The sequence below is a fragment of the Phyllostomus hastatus genome, unplaced genomic scaffold (genome assembly GCF_019186645.2).
Source record: "Phyllostomus hastatus isolate PE091 unplaced genomic scaffold, TTU_PhHast_1.1 phas_scaffold_1674, whole genome shotgun sequence".
Classification (NCBI taxonomy): domain Eukaryota; kingdom Metazoa; phylum Chordata; class Mammalia; order Chiroptera; family Phyllostomidae; genus Phyllostomus; species Phyllostomus hastatus.
In genome coordinates, this window is record NW_025334011.1 from 6,319,835 (window position 1) to 6,335,213 (window position 15,379).

The following is a 15,379-nucleotide window of genomic DNA, read 5'->3' on the forward strand; positions in this document are numbered from 1 at the left end:
GCCATTCTTTTCTCATCTATAACATGATGAAATAATTGATTCCAATGAAGGTGATAATTAAATGCATTAGCATTTTTATCTTTTTAAAATTATTTTAATTTTTTCAAGTACAGTTTATATTTGATAATATTTTTATTAGCTTCAGGTGTATAGCATAGTGGTTAGACAATCATATACTTTACAGAGTGTTCCCCCCACATTTCCAGTACCCATCTGACACCACATGTGGTTATTACAGTGTTACTGACTATATTCCCTATGCTGTACTTTATATTGTGACTATTCTGTAACGACCAATTTGTACCTCTCCATCCCTTCATCTTTTCCACCCAGTCCCTCAAACCCTCCCCACTCTGGCAACCACCAGTCTGTTCTCTGGATCTATGACTCTGTTCCTGTTTTGTTTTGTTTTGTTTTGTTTTCATTTATATTGTTCATTAGATTCCACATAGAAGTGAAATCATTTGGTATTTGTCTTTCTTTGACTGACTTAAATGTGTTGGCATTTTTAAAATGTCGACCAGGGTAAATCTGTGCTCTTTTTCTCCTCTACAGTGAGCATGTTTGGATCTGTGCCCAAAAACCTCATTATCGCAGCATCTTCAGAAAGCTCAAGTGCCGATGTTGCAGGTTATAGGATGGGTTCATCCAGGAGCGGGAGCAGAAATGGAGTCGAGGGCCAGGGTGTTTACTAGGGATCACCCTATGTGAAAGGGAAGGGGAGGAGGCAGGGTTGGTGTAGGGAGAAGTCATACAACAGTGCAACCTGATAAAGCCTTGAGCAAGTCTCCACGGAGCTCTGGAGAGAGCTCACCCATCAGACCTGTCTCACTGTCAGCCCCAAGGGACAGACCTCTCTACCCTGCCTCTCTGGCTCTGTCTCTGGGTGCCGGCTGCCCCAGCTAGGGCGTGATCTCGGGCCGAGCCGCTCTGCAGCCCGTGCAGCCCTGGAGGAGCTGACAGCCAAGGTGGGGGCTTTCCTGCAGCACACGTGTCAAGATCCTTTGCTGTACAAACAATCCTGTCTGTTTCCATTTACCTTAGCAAGTGCTCCTTAAGTGTTCCCTTCTTCCCTTCCGAACTGATGAATCTTTCAACAGTGTTTTTGAAGATAGAAAAGCATTCATATGCTCTTTCATATTCATTAAGCATCATTTTGGGTGGTGAAGGTCTTTATACACTAGAAATTAGTTGAGTGTAAATTATTCCTGCCATGGTTACACATAAAAGTTTAATTGGTCCACATATGCCGCTGGTGAAAGAAACATACTATGTTTATAAGCTGAAAGTTTGCACCTCTTCCTACTTAAACACAATTAAATTCAACACGTGGAGAAGGAGATCCCAATCCTTGTGGGGCAGAGGGTTGGGAGCTGCCATCAAACATCTGAAGAAACACGTCAGCTCTGTCAGAATACTGTAGTTGTTTGAGGTGCTGTAAAGATCTCAACACCAGTATTCTGCAGTTGTATCTGTGTTCAGCGCTCTGCTGCATAAAGGTCTTCCTTAATTTAAAATGGTTCAGTTACTTGGCAGCATTTGATCCTATATTTTTGCCTGTAGCAGGGAAGGTTTAGTCAAGCATCATTAACAAGCTATTTACTCATTGACACAAAATTAAGACTTTTTTCCCAAGAGTTCAGAAACTTTGGTGGGGGGGCGGTTGGAGTCAGGTGTCTGGCTTTTCATGAAAGCTGTCTTATAAAACTTGATCTTATAAAAATAAAAACTCATCAACAAATTATCTGCATAGTAAATCCATTTCTTCAAAGACTGATTATGAAGCATGGAACCAACCTTGGCAGGTGTGACAGGCAGAGCAGTGTGCCTTTTTTTCCCCCAACATAAGCGGGGCCACCAAGCTCTGGCTTCTTCCTTCATGGTGTCATTTGTTCCCCTTTTCTTCCCTGATTCCTGCAGAAAGACCTCTAGAGAAGTCTGTGAACCCAGCCACTTGAACATGTGGTAGCGGGCAGTTAACCAACCCCCCTGCCTTCTAGCTGTGTCTGTTGGGAGCCCTGTGTTGCTCTATAAATAGAGCCTCAGATGGAGGGAAAGCTCTCTCAATGCCAAAAGGACGTCTTTCTTCTCCTCACCCAGTTTCTGGGCAACCATCAGCCATGGAGGGGCAAGTCTGCACACTGAGTGACCGTTTCCTCTCCCTCCCTCCCCTGCAGAGGCTGGGTTCCTGGATGACAGGGTATACGACAGCGCGGCCATGGGCCCTGGCTACGACCGCCCCTTCCAGTTTGACCCCAGTGTAAGGGAGCCCAAGACCATCCAGCTCTACAAACACCTCAACCTGAAGAGCTGCGTCTGGACCTTTGATGCCTATTACGACATGACCGAGCTCATTGACGTCTGTGGGGGGTCTGTAACTGCCGACTTCCAGGTGGGTGCTCCAGGGGCTTGTCTGAAAGCTGTGTGCACCTGGCTGCCAGGTGAAACTGGTTTGTTCCTGAGCGCTTCAGTTAGCATTTTGCATCCAGTGGTTCCCAGAACTGGGCCAACCAGCCAAGGGAGCCTTCTTTATGTCTCTCAAATGAGACTTTAGCACCCTCATGGCTAGAGAGAGCCTCCTGGAGTCATCTAATCAACCAGTTGAAACACAATACGGAAAAGGTTCAAATTAGTATGGAAAAATTTGCTGCCTGATATAGTCATTTCTATAAAAACCTAATGTTTTCTTTTCTGACTATATATGTTTTTTCCTCTGGGTATATGTTGGAAAGCCAAAAAGGTTTATATTTTATGGTAGAGTTATTACTAAGTAGATGTGTTCTCTCCCGAACCTGGGGAAATGAGTCAAAATGACAGGTGGTACACTCTTTCCTAAGCCTTATGGGGAGATAATTATTTAAAACACCTTGATTCCATATCTATTCCAAACTAGCAACCCTTGCAATAAATAGACCCTTTTAGTAGTCATTAAACATTAGTAGCAAAATAAAATTTTATAGCAAGAAGCAATAGTACTAGGTGAGCAGTTATATCAAAGGGACTAGGCTAGTGGGTCCTCACGGGAAAAACAGTTCTAAAGCAAAGTCTACAGAAGTTTGAGCAATTATTTTAAAGAACTAAAAATTACACGTTTGGTCTTCATTTCAAATCAGGTTTAACCACACTCGAAGAGGAAACTTGCCACAGGACTTAAAAGTGAACATTTTGGAAAAGTGTCTTTGAATCCAATTTGTTTCTTTGTACGCCTCTCTCATTTTGTATACACTACTGCCCTCTACTGAATAAAACTTCAAGGCATTCTTAGGTTTTCTTTCCATCTCTGCAGGTCTAAACCCTACACTCTTAAACATACAAAACTGAATAATTGGCTCCTCCCCTGGGCCCTCAAAAGTTAGTATTCTCTGGTCTCCATGATTTATGTCCCATTCCTTAAACCAACATGGAAGGAATATATGCACAGAAATACTGCATCACTGTCTGTTTCTTTAAAAATGGTTGAAACAGCTGATACATGTGGTAGGAAGAACATGGCACTTAGAACCAAGCCCTCGCTCCTATCTGTATCAGATTTTAACAGAGTTGGATGAGACATGGCCTCTCTGAACCTTCTCTGAAACTGTCACTAATAATCTAACATGGGAAAGCAGCTAACACAGTAACTGGCATAAAATAGGTATACAGTAATATTCGTTAGGGATGTTTTTCTTTTTTAAAATTGGTAACTAATATGAAAGTTAAGGAGAATAAACAGAAATGGAGGAGAAGGAATTAATTTTGCCAGTCAACTTGAGAAGTTATGGAGGTTCTAGTATCAGCAGTTGTGAGATCAGGGCAAGTGTACTTAGCAAAACCTGTATTTTAAAGGGACAGAACATAGTGTGAGACCCAGATGGAGTCTGGGAATTTTCTAAAGAAAACAGAATTAGGAATATTAAAGGAGATTTTTAGATGAATATGTAGAGGCTTTTGGAAAACTTGGAATCAAATTTTAAATCCCTGACAACACTGAATATGAAAAAATACATTTAAAAGTGAAATTTTTATGTCCTAAATATTAATAAAGCATTTGGCTCTTTCCCTTATTTACTCATGGAAACACTTTATGTTTGCATACTCAAAACAGTGTAAGTTTCATAGTGTATTGGGTCAGTGGAAAAATAAAATTGTTTTAAACTAAGCTTTTTTGTTATAAAAAAAGAAATATTTATGAAGGAAATGTAAAACACATTTAAAGATGAATAAACCAGCTCCCCCACTCATACATGCATGTACACAGTTAGCTTCCTCACGAAGCCTTCTGCTCATGTGTTGTCTTGTTATCCAGTTTTTGTCCATTGCACAGTAAAATAAAAAATACTGAACCAAATTAATAGCACTAACAGGAACTTCCTTAGAAAAAATGTTCTTTTGGAAATACAACATTCTGCCTTTTCAAAGTTATTTCAACACAGCATTGTATGAGATGGGAAATTATCCAAACACACACACTTTAGAGCTGTCTGTTGGTCAAGTTTCCTAGAAACAGTATCAAATCCCACCACCTGTGTTCCTGGCGCAGGAGCTGTGAGTACTCCTCGAAACATCCAAGCCAGCCTCTCATTGACCCCTAGGCCTTGGGCATCTTCCCAGCCAGGAGTAACTCAGGCTCTCCTGCAGGTCACTGGGAAGGACCATCAGTGAGGGTCAGCACTGAGAGTGGATCCCGGGTCTGTCTGGTCAGTCCTCTAGGGATAACTGTGAAATTGTAAAATCTCAGCCAAGGCTTCTGGCAATTGAACAGTGGAGACAAAGCTCCTCCTCACTCTTCAAAAGTGTATTTGCTCAAGTGTCACCTCCTCAGAAAAGCCTTCCCAGATCACCTTATCTAAGAAGCCTCTCAGCCATTTCCCATCTCTTTATTTACTTTACTTTTTTTTAAATTGATGTATCTTCCTTACTAGACTGTGGGTTCTCTAAGGACAGTGATTTTGGTTTTTCTATTGCTTAGAGCCCAGCTCCTAGCCTGGTACCTGCCACAATCATGGGCACTTGATTAATAATTAATTATTAATGAGTGAGCGGAACTTGAACTGAGATGCGATGATTGTGTGCCTTTGCATCCCAGGGAAGAAGTAACCTTCCCTGTGTGCACGCCGATTGCTTGGCAGGTGAGAGACTCCGCCCAGTCGTTCCTGACCGTGCACGTGCCTCTCTACGTGTCCTACATCTACGTGACAGCCCCCAGGGGCTGGGCCTCCTTGGAGCACCACACAGAGATGGAGTTTTCCTTCTTCTACGACACGGTTCTGTGGAGAACAGGTATACCTATTGTCATCTTAACCGTTCCTACCCTATGCTGCAGCAAGATAAGAAGAAAAAATAAGTAGTGACTTTTAACAGTAGCTGCACACTTCACCCTGCTGCTGTGTGGACAGCCTGGAGGACTTCCTGGAGTCTGGAAAGTGTACTGATCTGTGGTTCCTGAAGAGCGAGGACCATATAGGTTGATGCCGGAAAGCCTCCAGCAATGAGGAATTTGGCCCGTGTAGCCAGGGCCCAAAGTAGAGGGTGGTCCCGATCTTCCCATTAGGGGTTCAGAGGAGTGTGTGTTCTTGGGAGCACAGTCACGGTCATTTTCTCTGAGCTACAAATGGTGCAATTCGTGTTTAAGGAGCAAAAAGGGTCTTCAAATTGGAATCATGGAAATGGAAAAATATATCGAAAGAAATAGCACACTTATTTATTCATTTGGCTCAGAGGTTGCTCTTTTGTTGCTTTGTTAAAATTGAAATGAAAGGACTGTAACCCTACTATTGCTTAAAGGATTTCCGTGTTGAATTTTTCGAATGACCTTTCCCTCAGGCTGACCTCTGGATTGGTGCCGACCCCTTGGCTGGGAGCTCACACACCTCTCATGTCTCCCCACCCACCCTGTCCCTTGGCTGCTATATGAATGCCCCTGAACCGCACGGCCCTCTCCTCCACTCACTCCACTCACTCCAGTGGCTCTGAGGGGTTTTTGGTTTGTTTTGCTTCTTTCCTATTTTCAGTGTTCTGTACTACACAATCACCCCCACTTCATTTCCCTTACTCCCCTGCTCTCGTTCTCCCTCTCCCTCCCTGGAGGGGATTTACTGGGTCTGAGGCCGAGATGCAGTTTTCTTTCCACAGGTCTTATGTTTGGTCATGTAAAGTATAGCCTCTGCTTCTGTTAAGTGAGTTGAGCTAAATCATTTATTTGCTTTATATTTGTCACAGGAGGCTAACTTCAGGAAGTTTTCATACTTTGGGCCAGATAAGTTCTTGAGCTTCGGTTTGTTTTTGTTCTTGTTTTGTAACTTTCCCTCCTCTTCCTTTGGTTACCCTTGAGTTTTTGGTCGCACTGAAATCCCTGGTACTATGATTACAACTGCCCTCACTCAGGCTACAGTTTACTCACATCATGGCATCAGAGTCGGCCTTCTAAGCTAGCCATTCATTCTTCATTGGTGTGAGTACTGAAAGCAGCACCCAGACTTCCCTTATGGTTCTGTTAGGTGCTAAGAGGTATCCTGGTGAGGAAAAGAAAATGGGCAATGAAGCACATGTGTTCTAACCACATCCTGGAGTAGAGCTGACATAAGAAGTTTTAAAAACCATTTTTCCGAGCTCTGGGCTAGGGCCCTGTGTCTGGGCCAGTGGCCCTGATGGGCACAAAGAAATCATGTCCAGGAGCATGAGCTGTGGAAAAGAACAGAGTAGAGTGAACTTTCCTACAATTTTAATTGGCCAGTGTCTCTAAATAGACTCTGTGTTCATACAAATATATACATTTTTTTCTTAAGTTACATTCAAGTCAATGTGTGTGTCTGCTCAGAGGACACACTGGGCTAGCCCCCATGTGGGCTGCCACCTGGGAGGCCTTCTCCACACCCTAACTTGGATGTTTGTGTGTGGTTGCCTGCCCAGGAATCCAGACAGACAGTGTGCTCTCTGCAAGGCTTCAGATATTAAGAATCTATATTCGAGAGGATGGACGGCTCGTCATTGAATTCAAGACCCACGCCAAATTCAGAGGTAAGGTCAGGGCTGTTTCCCCCTCTGCTTTTTATGAAGAAACATTTCGAGCAAAGAGAAAAGTTGAAAGGCCAGAATAATTAAAAGCAAAGTGAAGGATTAACACTTTGCTACATGTGTGTATACACACACACACATGCTTACCAGCTTTTTGTCACTCCTTTTGAAAACGAGTTGCAGGCTGCGTGTCAGGTCACCCTAAGTACTTCAGAAGCCATGTCCTGGGAACAAGGTCATTCCCCTACACTTCCCAGTCACGTTACCACAGCCAAGATACCTGACTCTGATCTAATGATATCAAGTCCCTATTCATATTTTCTCCATTGTACCCCAAATGTCTTTTCTATTTGTTTGTATATTAGTTTCTTTTCTATCTGTTTATATAAAAAGGAAGAACCCAGTCAAGATTCATGTATTACACTTTGGTTGTTATATCTGTTTAGTCTCCTTTAATCTAGAATAGTCTCCCTGCTTCTGCTTGTTCAGGACACTACGTGACTGCAGTTGTAAAGAATCGCATTTACAATGGTCTCCCTCCCCCAAGAACATAAGTGGTACTAAATGAGTTTTTTTTAAATCAAAATATGGTCTTTCTATGTATAAACTACTGAGACCTTTCTACATCTAAGAAATATGTTGGTTGGAATTCGATGCTAAGTTTATTCAGTGTTGGCTGTCACATAAGGACCCCTATTAGTCTGAATGTGGTCTTTAACACCATTTCCTCAAGGTGCATTCATATCATTTATAAATCTCTGTGATCATAGTGACCATCACAAGTGGGATGATGCGCCGAGGTGAGGTGCTAAACATCTCAACCAGAGTGGGATATACTCTAAGGATGAGAGGGCAGGTATGACCTTAGCTGCTTGACTGAGGAATATTCAGTTCTAGGACTTGCAGGGCATCACCACAGCACAATAAAGTCACAAATAAGTGTGTGTTTCCCCTCAAAATAGGGCAGTTTGTGATGGAGCACCACACCCTGCCAGAAGTGAAGTCCTTCATACTGACCCCAGACCACCTGGGAGGAATTGAATTTGGCCTGCAGCTGCTGTGGAGCGCTCAGACCTTTGATTCCCCGTATCAGCTCTGGAGGGCCACAAGCTCCTATAACAGGTACACACAGCGGGCGGCACTCAGGGGTAGATCTGAAATGTCCGCAGATTCTTTTAGGAGCTTGGGAAATAGGGCTTTTCTTCAAGGGCTGGATATCTTTTATGTAATTAAATGTATTGGGGTGACATTAGTTAATAAAATTTATAGGGCTTAAGGCACATTTTTATGATACGTGGTCTGTATATTACATTGTGTACCCAACACCCAAAGTCAAATCATCTTCTGTCACCATATATCTGATGCCCTTCATCCTTTACTGCCCCACACCCGCCTCCCTTCCCTCTGGCAACCACCATGCTGTTGTCTGTTCTGAGTTTTTATTTGTTTGTCTTTCTTGTTTGTTCATTTGTGGTTTTCAGTTTTATATCCCACATATCAGTGAATTCATATGGTTTTTTACTTTTTCTTTCCAACATATTTCACTTAACGTGATGTTCTCAAGATCCACTTATGTTGTCAAAAGTGGCAGTATTTCATCTTTTCTTATGGCTGAGTAGCATTCCACTGTATATATGTACAACATCTTCTTTGATCAATCCTGTAATTTCTATTTTAAAAGGCAAAGAGATAGAAATAACACTCTGGCAAACACAGAAAGCAACAAGTGTAGCTCAGATCAGCTTCTAACCCCACAAAAAGGGAAGAATTCACCCTTATTGTAAGGATAAGACCAGGCAGGGCATACATCACTTATGCTCACATTCTAGTGGCTGGAACTTAATCATGTGGTACTTCTACCTGCAAAGGAAGCTGGGAAATGCGTCCAACTAAAACCTTACGGAAACAAATTTCATTCCAGCTGCCATAGGCAGGGAAAAATTCAGGGTCTCTGATTATTAAGCCTGGGTGCCACTCTTAGGGTTCAATGTCCTATAAAATAAATAACAGTATTTATTCCTTCCCACACCCAATGTAGAGATAGAATAGGAATTAGGCAGAACAGTAAATTATCACATTTGTAAAAAAGAAGAATAGGGAAAACAAAATGTAAACTATTACCATGAAAGAATAATGGGAAATGGGGAGTCTGTCATAAATATTATCACCATGTGTACATCATAAAAGTAGGATCTGCATTTATCATGAAAATGTTATTCTACTTTTATAGCTAAGAAGGGACAGATTGTTCAAAGAATTATTTTCAAAAAGATTGCTTTAATTATAAACTTTTGGTCTTATGTCAGGTATTTTTTTGTGTAATGATTTCTTTGAAAGCAATATACAACAGTCTTTAAGGACTGTGCTTCCTAGAAGCTCATAAGACTGTTTGTGCGTAATGCTTTGTCCCAGTTTATGGGCAGCAAAATTATCCTCATTAAATCCTCTGCTGATGAGAACTGTAATAGCATAAACAATAAAATTAACAAACAAACAAACAAGTCCTCTACTGACCCCCCACCACCCAGTAAAGTCCAATTCTTTGTACAAGGCCCATCCCCTCCCTTCTAGCCTCATCTCAAATCCAGCCTTTTCACCACAGTAAACATCGCACCAAGCCCTGAACCCACCAGCCCATCTGTACCCCTTACCTTTGCCCTTCCCTTTGCCCTTCCTACTTCATTCCTCTTGCAAAACTCTGGCTTCTCTGAGCCACAGCTGAAATGCTGACCCTCTGTGACACCTTCCCTGATCCCTTTCAGGGCTAGAAGCTCCTCTTCCCTTCTTCCTGCTTTGTTCCAGCTTCTCCCATGACACAGCTCATCACAGTACAAGGCTCTAACTAGATTCTCATTTTCCACTAGGTTGTGAACTCCCCAAGGGCAAAAGACACGCTTGATTTCTCTTGAATCCCAAGAAACATAGGTTTTAGCACATGGTAGATCCTGAATAAACATTCTTTAGGAGCTTACATTTGAGGAAGGAGATAAAATATAGAGATAATGGCGAAGTGAAGAACACCACCACAAATTCTCTGCTCTGCACATGGTGGGAGACACCGAACCCCAAGACCATAGCCGTTCAGGGAACGGAGAGGCAAGGCTGGGATGGGGAGCCGTGTGAGGCTTCCTGGGGGAGGTAGGGCGGCCGATGCTCCACAGTTTGATGTGGGAAATGTCTAGAAAAGAGGGGGAAAGAGCTATAGAATTAAAGACATGCATCTAGGATGGCGTTTGACATATTTGCAGGGATAGTGAGGACATCAACCTAAACTGCATCTAGGGAGGGGGAAAATGGGACTGTAAGCTTGAGAGATCATGCAGTTTTCTTGCACTCATTTGTCTAACACATATTTATTGAACCTTTACCATGTGTTAGTGAACAAAATAAATATCCCTGCACGCCACACTTAGAGTAAGGAGGCACAAGAGTAGGCATGACAAGCAAGTGTAGTATAACATGATAGGAGTTGAGGAGTTCTGTGGAAAAATAAACTGTATGGAGCAGGGTAAGGGGAATCAGGAGGGGCGTATTGTTGTTTTAATTCAGATGTTCAGAGTAGGCCTCATCGAGAAAGTACATTTGAACAAAGACTTGAAGTAGGTGAAGGAGTTGTCTCTGCAGATTACCTAAAGAAGGTGTTCTTTCCAAGCAAAGTCCCTGAGGTGGCAGTATTTCTGGGATGCTCTGGGAACAGCAAGGAGGCTGGAGTCACTGTAGTGGAGTGAGCAGGGAGTAGGGTTAGGGGGAACAGAACAGAGAACTAAGGAGGTGGGGTTGGGCCAGCACGGGGCCCTGCAGGCCAGCAGGTGCACTTTGGCTTTTACTCCAGTGCAGTGGGAGCCACCACAGGGCTTGGGCAGAGGAGCGACATAATCTGGCCTGACTTTTTGAAAACCAGGCTGTGCCAAGGACCGTTCTGCCTAATTAAGTATTTCTATTAATTAAGAGTATTAAAATTCACATCATACATGTCAATTTTCATGCAATTCAAATATGTACACAATTCAAATGAAATGTGTACAACATTTCATTTTCTGCTGCTCCAAGCTTTACAGGAAGATGAGAAAACAGCAGATGTACAGACACACGGACTTGCAGGGCAGGGCATAAAGGGGTTTAGGAACCAAGCCCTGAGAGTGTGCCTGGTGTGTCCAGAATCACACAGCCAAAGCAGACGCAAACCCATGCCAGGGTTAGAGTGTCTCCTATCCCATTCCACTAACCGGACTCAGGATGTCCCAAAATGGTGTTATTTAATTATTTTTTAACCAAATCTTCACTATCACTTTCATAGTAAATAGATACAACCAATACAAAAGAAATGGTCAAAGAGTAAACAGGGGGTGTGAGAACTGTTCACAGGTTGCTCACAGCAGTTAAGGTTCACAGCCTCCACTTTTCTTTCAATGGATGGCAGCCTCCCAAGGCCCTTGAGGAATCTCCCTGAAGCTTCTGGATGTCTGGCTGCCTTCCAGGCAACCTGCCACGGCTGGACTGCTGCTTGAAGACAAGTGTGGGAAATGAAGGAGGCAAGGGTACACAGGCTTCCTGCTGTCAGTGTTGTGACCTCCAGAATCCTGCACCCCTGTAAATGGGAAGTTCCCAGCTGCGAAGTCTCGTGTGAGAAGTGATAATGTTCTTCAGCTTCGTAAAGGGATAAGGCTGTAATTTCGGAGAGGAGCCCTTTCTCGGGAAGGGCGTCCTCTAACCCTGAGGCATGTGCCACCTCTCTATGAGAGCACAGCTGACACGTCACCTGTTGGTTAATAAAGCTTTTGCAGTTGAGAATGGGATGAACAGGGTTCCAGTCCACAAGAAACACTAAACAGAACCCGTCCAACAAGTTTATAGAACTCTACAGGAAGTAGCCATTTCTATGTGATCCTCACCTGAGCCTTTTAGATTTCTACAGACAGTGTGTCTTTCTCAGCTTTCCTCATGAAAAGGAATAGATGAAAGTAGCTCTGTTTAACACCTAATACTCTGAAGATCAGAACAATCAGTGATGAATTCCTGAAAACTGTGTTTGCAGACTTGAACGTTCTTGGATGCAGGGCACCAATACCTCTGAAGACTCTTCCTTCAGGGAACTCGGCGTGTGGCTGGGTGGGTGAGGAGTCCATAAGCCATTCCGTCTAACCCCAGTCTGCTCTGCGTTTCCAGGAAGGATTACTCGGGGGAGTACACCATCTGCCTGATCCCTTGTACCGTGCAGCCCACACAGCCATGGGTGGACCCAGGAGAGAAGCCTTTGGCCTGCACTGCACACGCCCCAGAAAGGTAGGGGAATACAGTCAATCCTCATTATTTATGAATTTGCTTACTGGCTAACACTTATTTGTAACCCCAAACCGGTTTGGGGGTGATATCATGGTCATGTGCGAACACGCACAGTGACAAAAGACTGAGTCCCCAACACACCCATTCCCGGCTCAGGCTGAGCGGGGCATGCTTGCCATCTTGCTTCGCCTCTCATGCTGCCATGCAAACAAGTGTCCTTTCACAGTCTGCTTAGTGCCGTGGTTTTTGCATTTTTGTGCTTTTCGTCGGTAATTTCCTTGTTTAAAATGGTTCCTGACCTGGCTGGCATAGCTCAGTGGATTGAGCGTGGGCTGCGAACCAAAGTGTCGCAGGTTCAATTCCCAGTCAGGGTACATGCCTGGGTTGCAGGCCATGACCCCCAGCAACCGCACATTGATGTTTCTCTCTCTCTCTCTCTCTCTTTTTCCCTCCCTTCCCTCTCTAAAAATAAATAAATAAAACCTTTAAAAAGAAATGGCTCCTGAATGTACAGATGAAGTGTCATCCAGTGTTCTAAGCATGAGCAGGCTGAAATGTGCCTGGTGGAGTGTCAGACGTGAGTTTTAGTGCTGCTGCCATGAGTTCTATGATGAGGAATCGACACTGTATATTAAATAAGTCTTTAAACAGAAACATGCATAGAACAAGGTTAGATATTGATCAGTTGATGAAAATGTTGGGACCAGAGGCTGCAGGAACCCTATCCTGTATTTCCCCTAGGAGCAGCACTTCCATATTCACTACTGCAGTGTCTGTAACTAATGTGAATAAAAAGAAGAAACTATGCATCAGCCTGTACCCACCTCAGAAACTTCCTGAGACTGAGTTGTGCCAATGTTCATTCATTCAACCAGTATTTAGTCAGCCCTTACTATGTACTTTCCTCTGGCCTAGACATGGAAATTTTAGCAGAGGATTAAAGTCACCTCTGCTCTCAGGCAGTTTGTAGTCTAATGCCACCTTTCTAGGAGCAGAGCAAAGTGAATTGAAAACATTTATTCTTTTTTTTTAAGATTGTATTTATTTACTTTTACAGAGGGGAAGGGAGGGAGGGAGAAAGAGAGGGAGAGAAACATCAGTGTGTGGTTGCTTTTCGCATGCCCCCTGCTGGGGACCTGGCCCACAGCCCAGGCATGTGTACTGATAAGGACTGAACCAGCGACCCTTTGGTTTGTAGGCCCATGCTCAATCCACTGAGCCACACCAGCCAGGGCTGAAAACATTTTTGAGAAAAGATGCTAGCCCTGGCTGGCGTAGCTCAGTGGATTGGCACGGGCTGCGAACCAAAGTGTCACAGGTTCAATTCCCAGTCAGGGTACATACCTGGGTTGCAGGCCATGACCCCCAGCAACCACACATTGATGTTTCTCTCTCTCTCTCTTTCTCCCTCCCTTCCCTCTCTAAAAATAAATAAATAAAATCTTAAAAAAAAAAGAAAAAAAGAAAAGATGCTGAGGACAAACTTTTATATTACTAATAAGAGAAGATAATTTGGAATGGCTTTCAAATTAAGAGGCCAAATAGGCTATTGGATTTGGTGATATGGATGTCAATGATAATCTTGACAAAGGGCCGGTTCAGTGAGCTAAGGGAAATAGCTTGATTGGGGCGGTTTGTGGGAGAGGCAAAAAAGTGGGAACAACAGGGACAAACAATGTGTAAGAGTTTTGTTGTAAAGGCCATCAGAGGACAAGGGCAGTGGCTGGAAATATGAGGGTCAAAGAAGATTTTATTTGTTTGTGTTTTAGGTTGAAAAATATTTCAGGAAGTTTGTATGCTGGTGCAAATAACCCTGTTGGTCTGTGATGGGAAATTTGATGATACAGCAAGAAAGGGACAATCTGTAGAGCCAAGTTCTTGAGTGGGGGACAGGCGGGAAGACCCAGGACAGGGCTGGCCTTAGCAAGAAGCAGAGAGAGGTCATCCACTGAACAAGGGAGGCAGGTGAGATCTATGGAGACAGGAGAAGGGGGAGTTAGTAGACTGAGAGGGTAAGGATGACAAAGTAGATACTGGACTGGATCTGTTTTCTCTGAAATGAGAAGCCAAGCATTAGCTGGAAGTGAGGAACACGGAGGTCCGAGGAGAGAGGAGGAAGTGATGCAGTCATCTCAGAGAGCGGGGAAGTAAGTACACTAAAGAGTAGCGACAGCAGCAGATTGGGCAGTGCTGAGGGCCCACGAGGGCTGTTTTTAAATTGTCATATTACTGATGTGAGATGAACTGCACACAGAGTGCCTACAATCTGGTAAACTTCCACATACAGCCGACCCTTGAACAACACTCATTTGAACTGTGCAGGTCCTCTTATATGTGGATTTTTTTCCATAAGTACTGTGAATTTATTTTCTTAGTAACATTTTCTTTTCTCCACCTTACATTATTGTAAGAATACAGTATATAATATACAAACTATACAAAATATGTGTTAATTGACTATGTGTGTTATTGGTAAGGCTTCCAGTCAACAGTTGGCTATTGGTAAGTCTGGGGGGAGTCAAAAGTTATATGCAGATTTCCAACTGTGTGGAGGTCAAGGCCTTACAAGGCCCCACATTGTTCAAAGGTCAACTGTATATACACTTGTGAAACCTCACCGAAGTTAAGATAGTAAATGTATCCACTTCCTCCGAAAGGTTCTTCATACTCCTCTGTAATCCCTCCCTCCCAGCCCGCCCCTAACCGCCCCTTTCCCAGGATCCTCTGACCTGTCACCGCAGATTAATTTGTATTTACAGAAAGTTATATAAATGGTATCATACAATACACATTGTTCCCCTCTGGCTTCTTTCACTCAGCATGATTACTTTGACTCAGTCATGTTTTTGTATATCAGTATCGTGTTCCTGTTATTGTGAGTTGTACTGCATGGTATGGATATGCTACAGTTTGTTTATTTACGGGTTGATGGACATCTGGGTTGTTTCCAGTTTATGGCAATGATAAATGAAGCTGATACACACACACATGTACACATATACATATATATGTACACACATATACACATATGTATATGCATGCACGCACACACGCCTTTATATGCACATATGCTTTTTGATTTTTATTTTCTTGTGTGAATACC

General features: G+C 43.2%; 1 protein-coding gene across 4 annotated transcripts in view; it reads left to right on the top strand.

The window, feature by feature from the left end:
- The window catches only part of FRAS1 (Fraser extracellular matrix complex subunit 1), a 428,720-nt gene that overhangs the window by 398,280 nt on the left and 15,061 nt on the right, over positions 1 to 15,379 (top strand). For all 4 annotated transcript variants that reach the window (XM_045857864.1, XM_045857867.1, XM_045857865.1 and 1 more), the window contains 5 exons: positions 2,178 to 2,392; positions 5,109 to 5,259; positions 6,889 to 6,996; positions 7,956 to 8,115; positions 12,160 to 12,276. In XM_045857864.1, the coding sequence (XP_045713820.1) occupies positions 2,178 to 2,392; positions 5,109 to 5,259; positions 6,889 to 6,996; positions 7,956 to 8,115; positions 12,160 to 12,276 (751 nt within the window). The remainder of the gene's footprint in view (positions 1 to 2,177; positions 2,393 to 5,108; positions 5,260 to 6,888; positions 6,997 to 7,955; positions 8,116 to 12,159; positions 12,277 to 15,379) is intronic.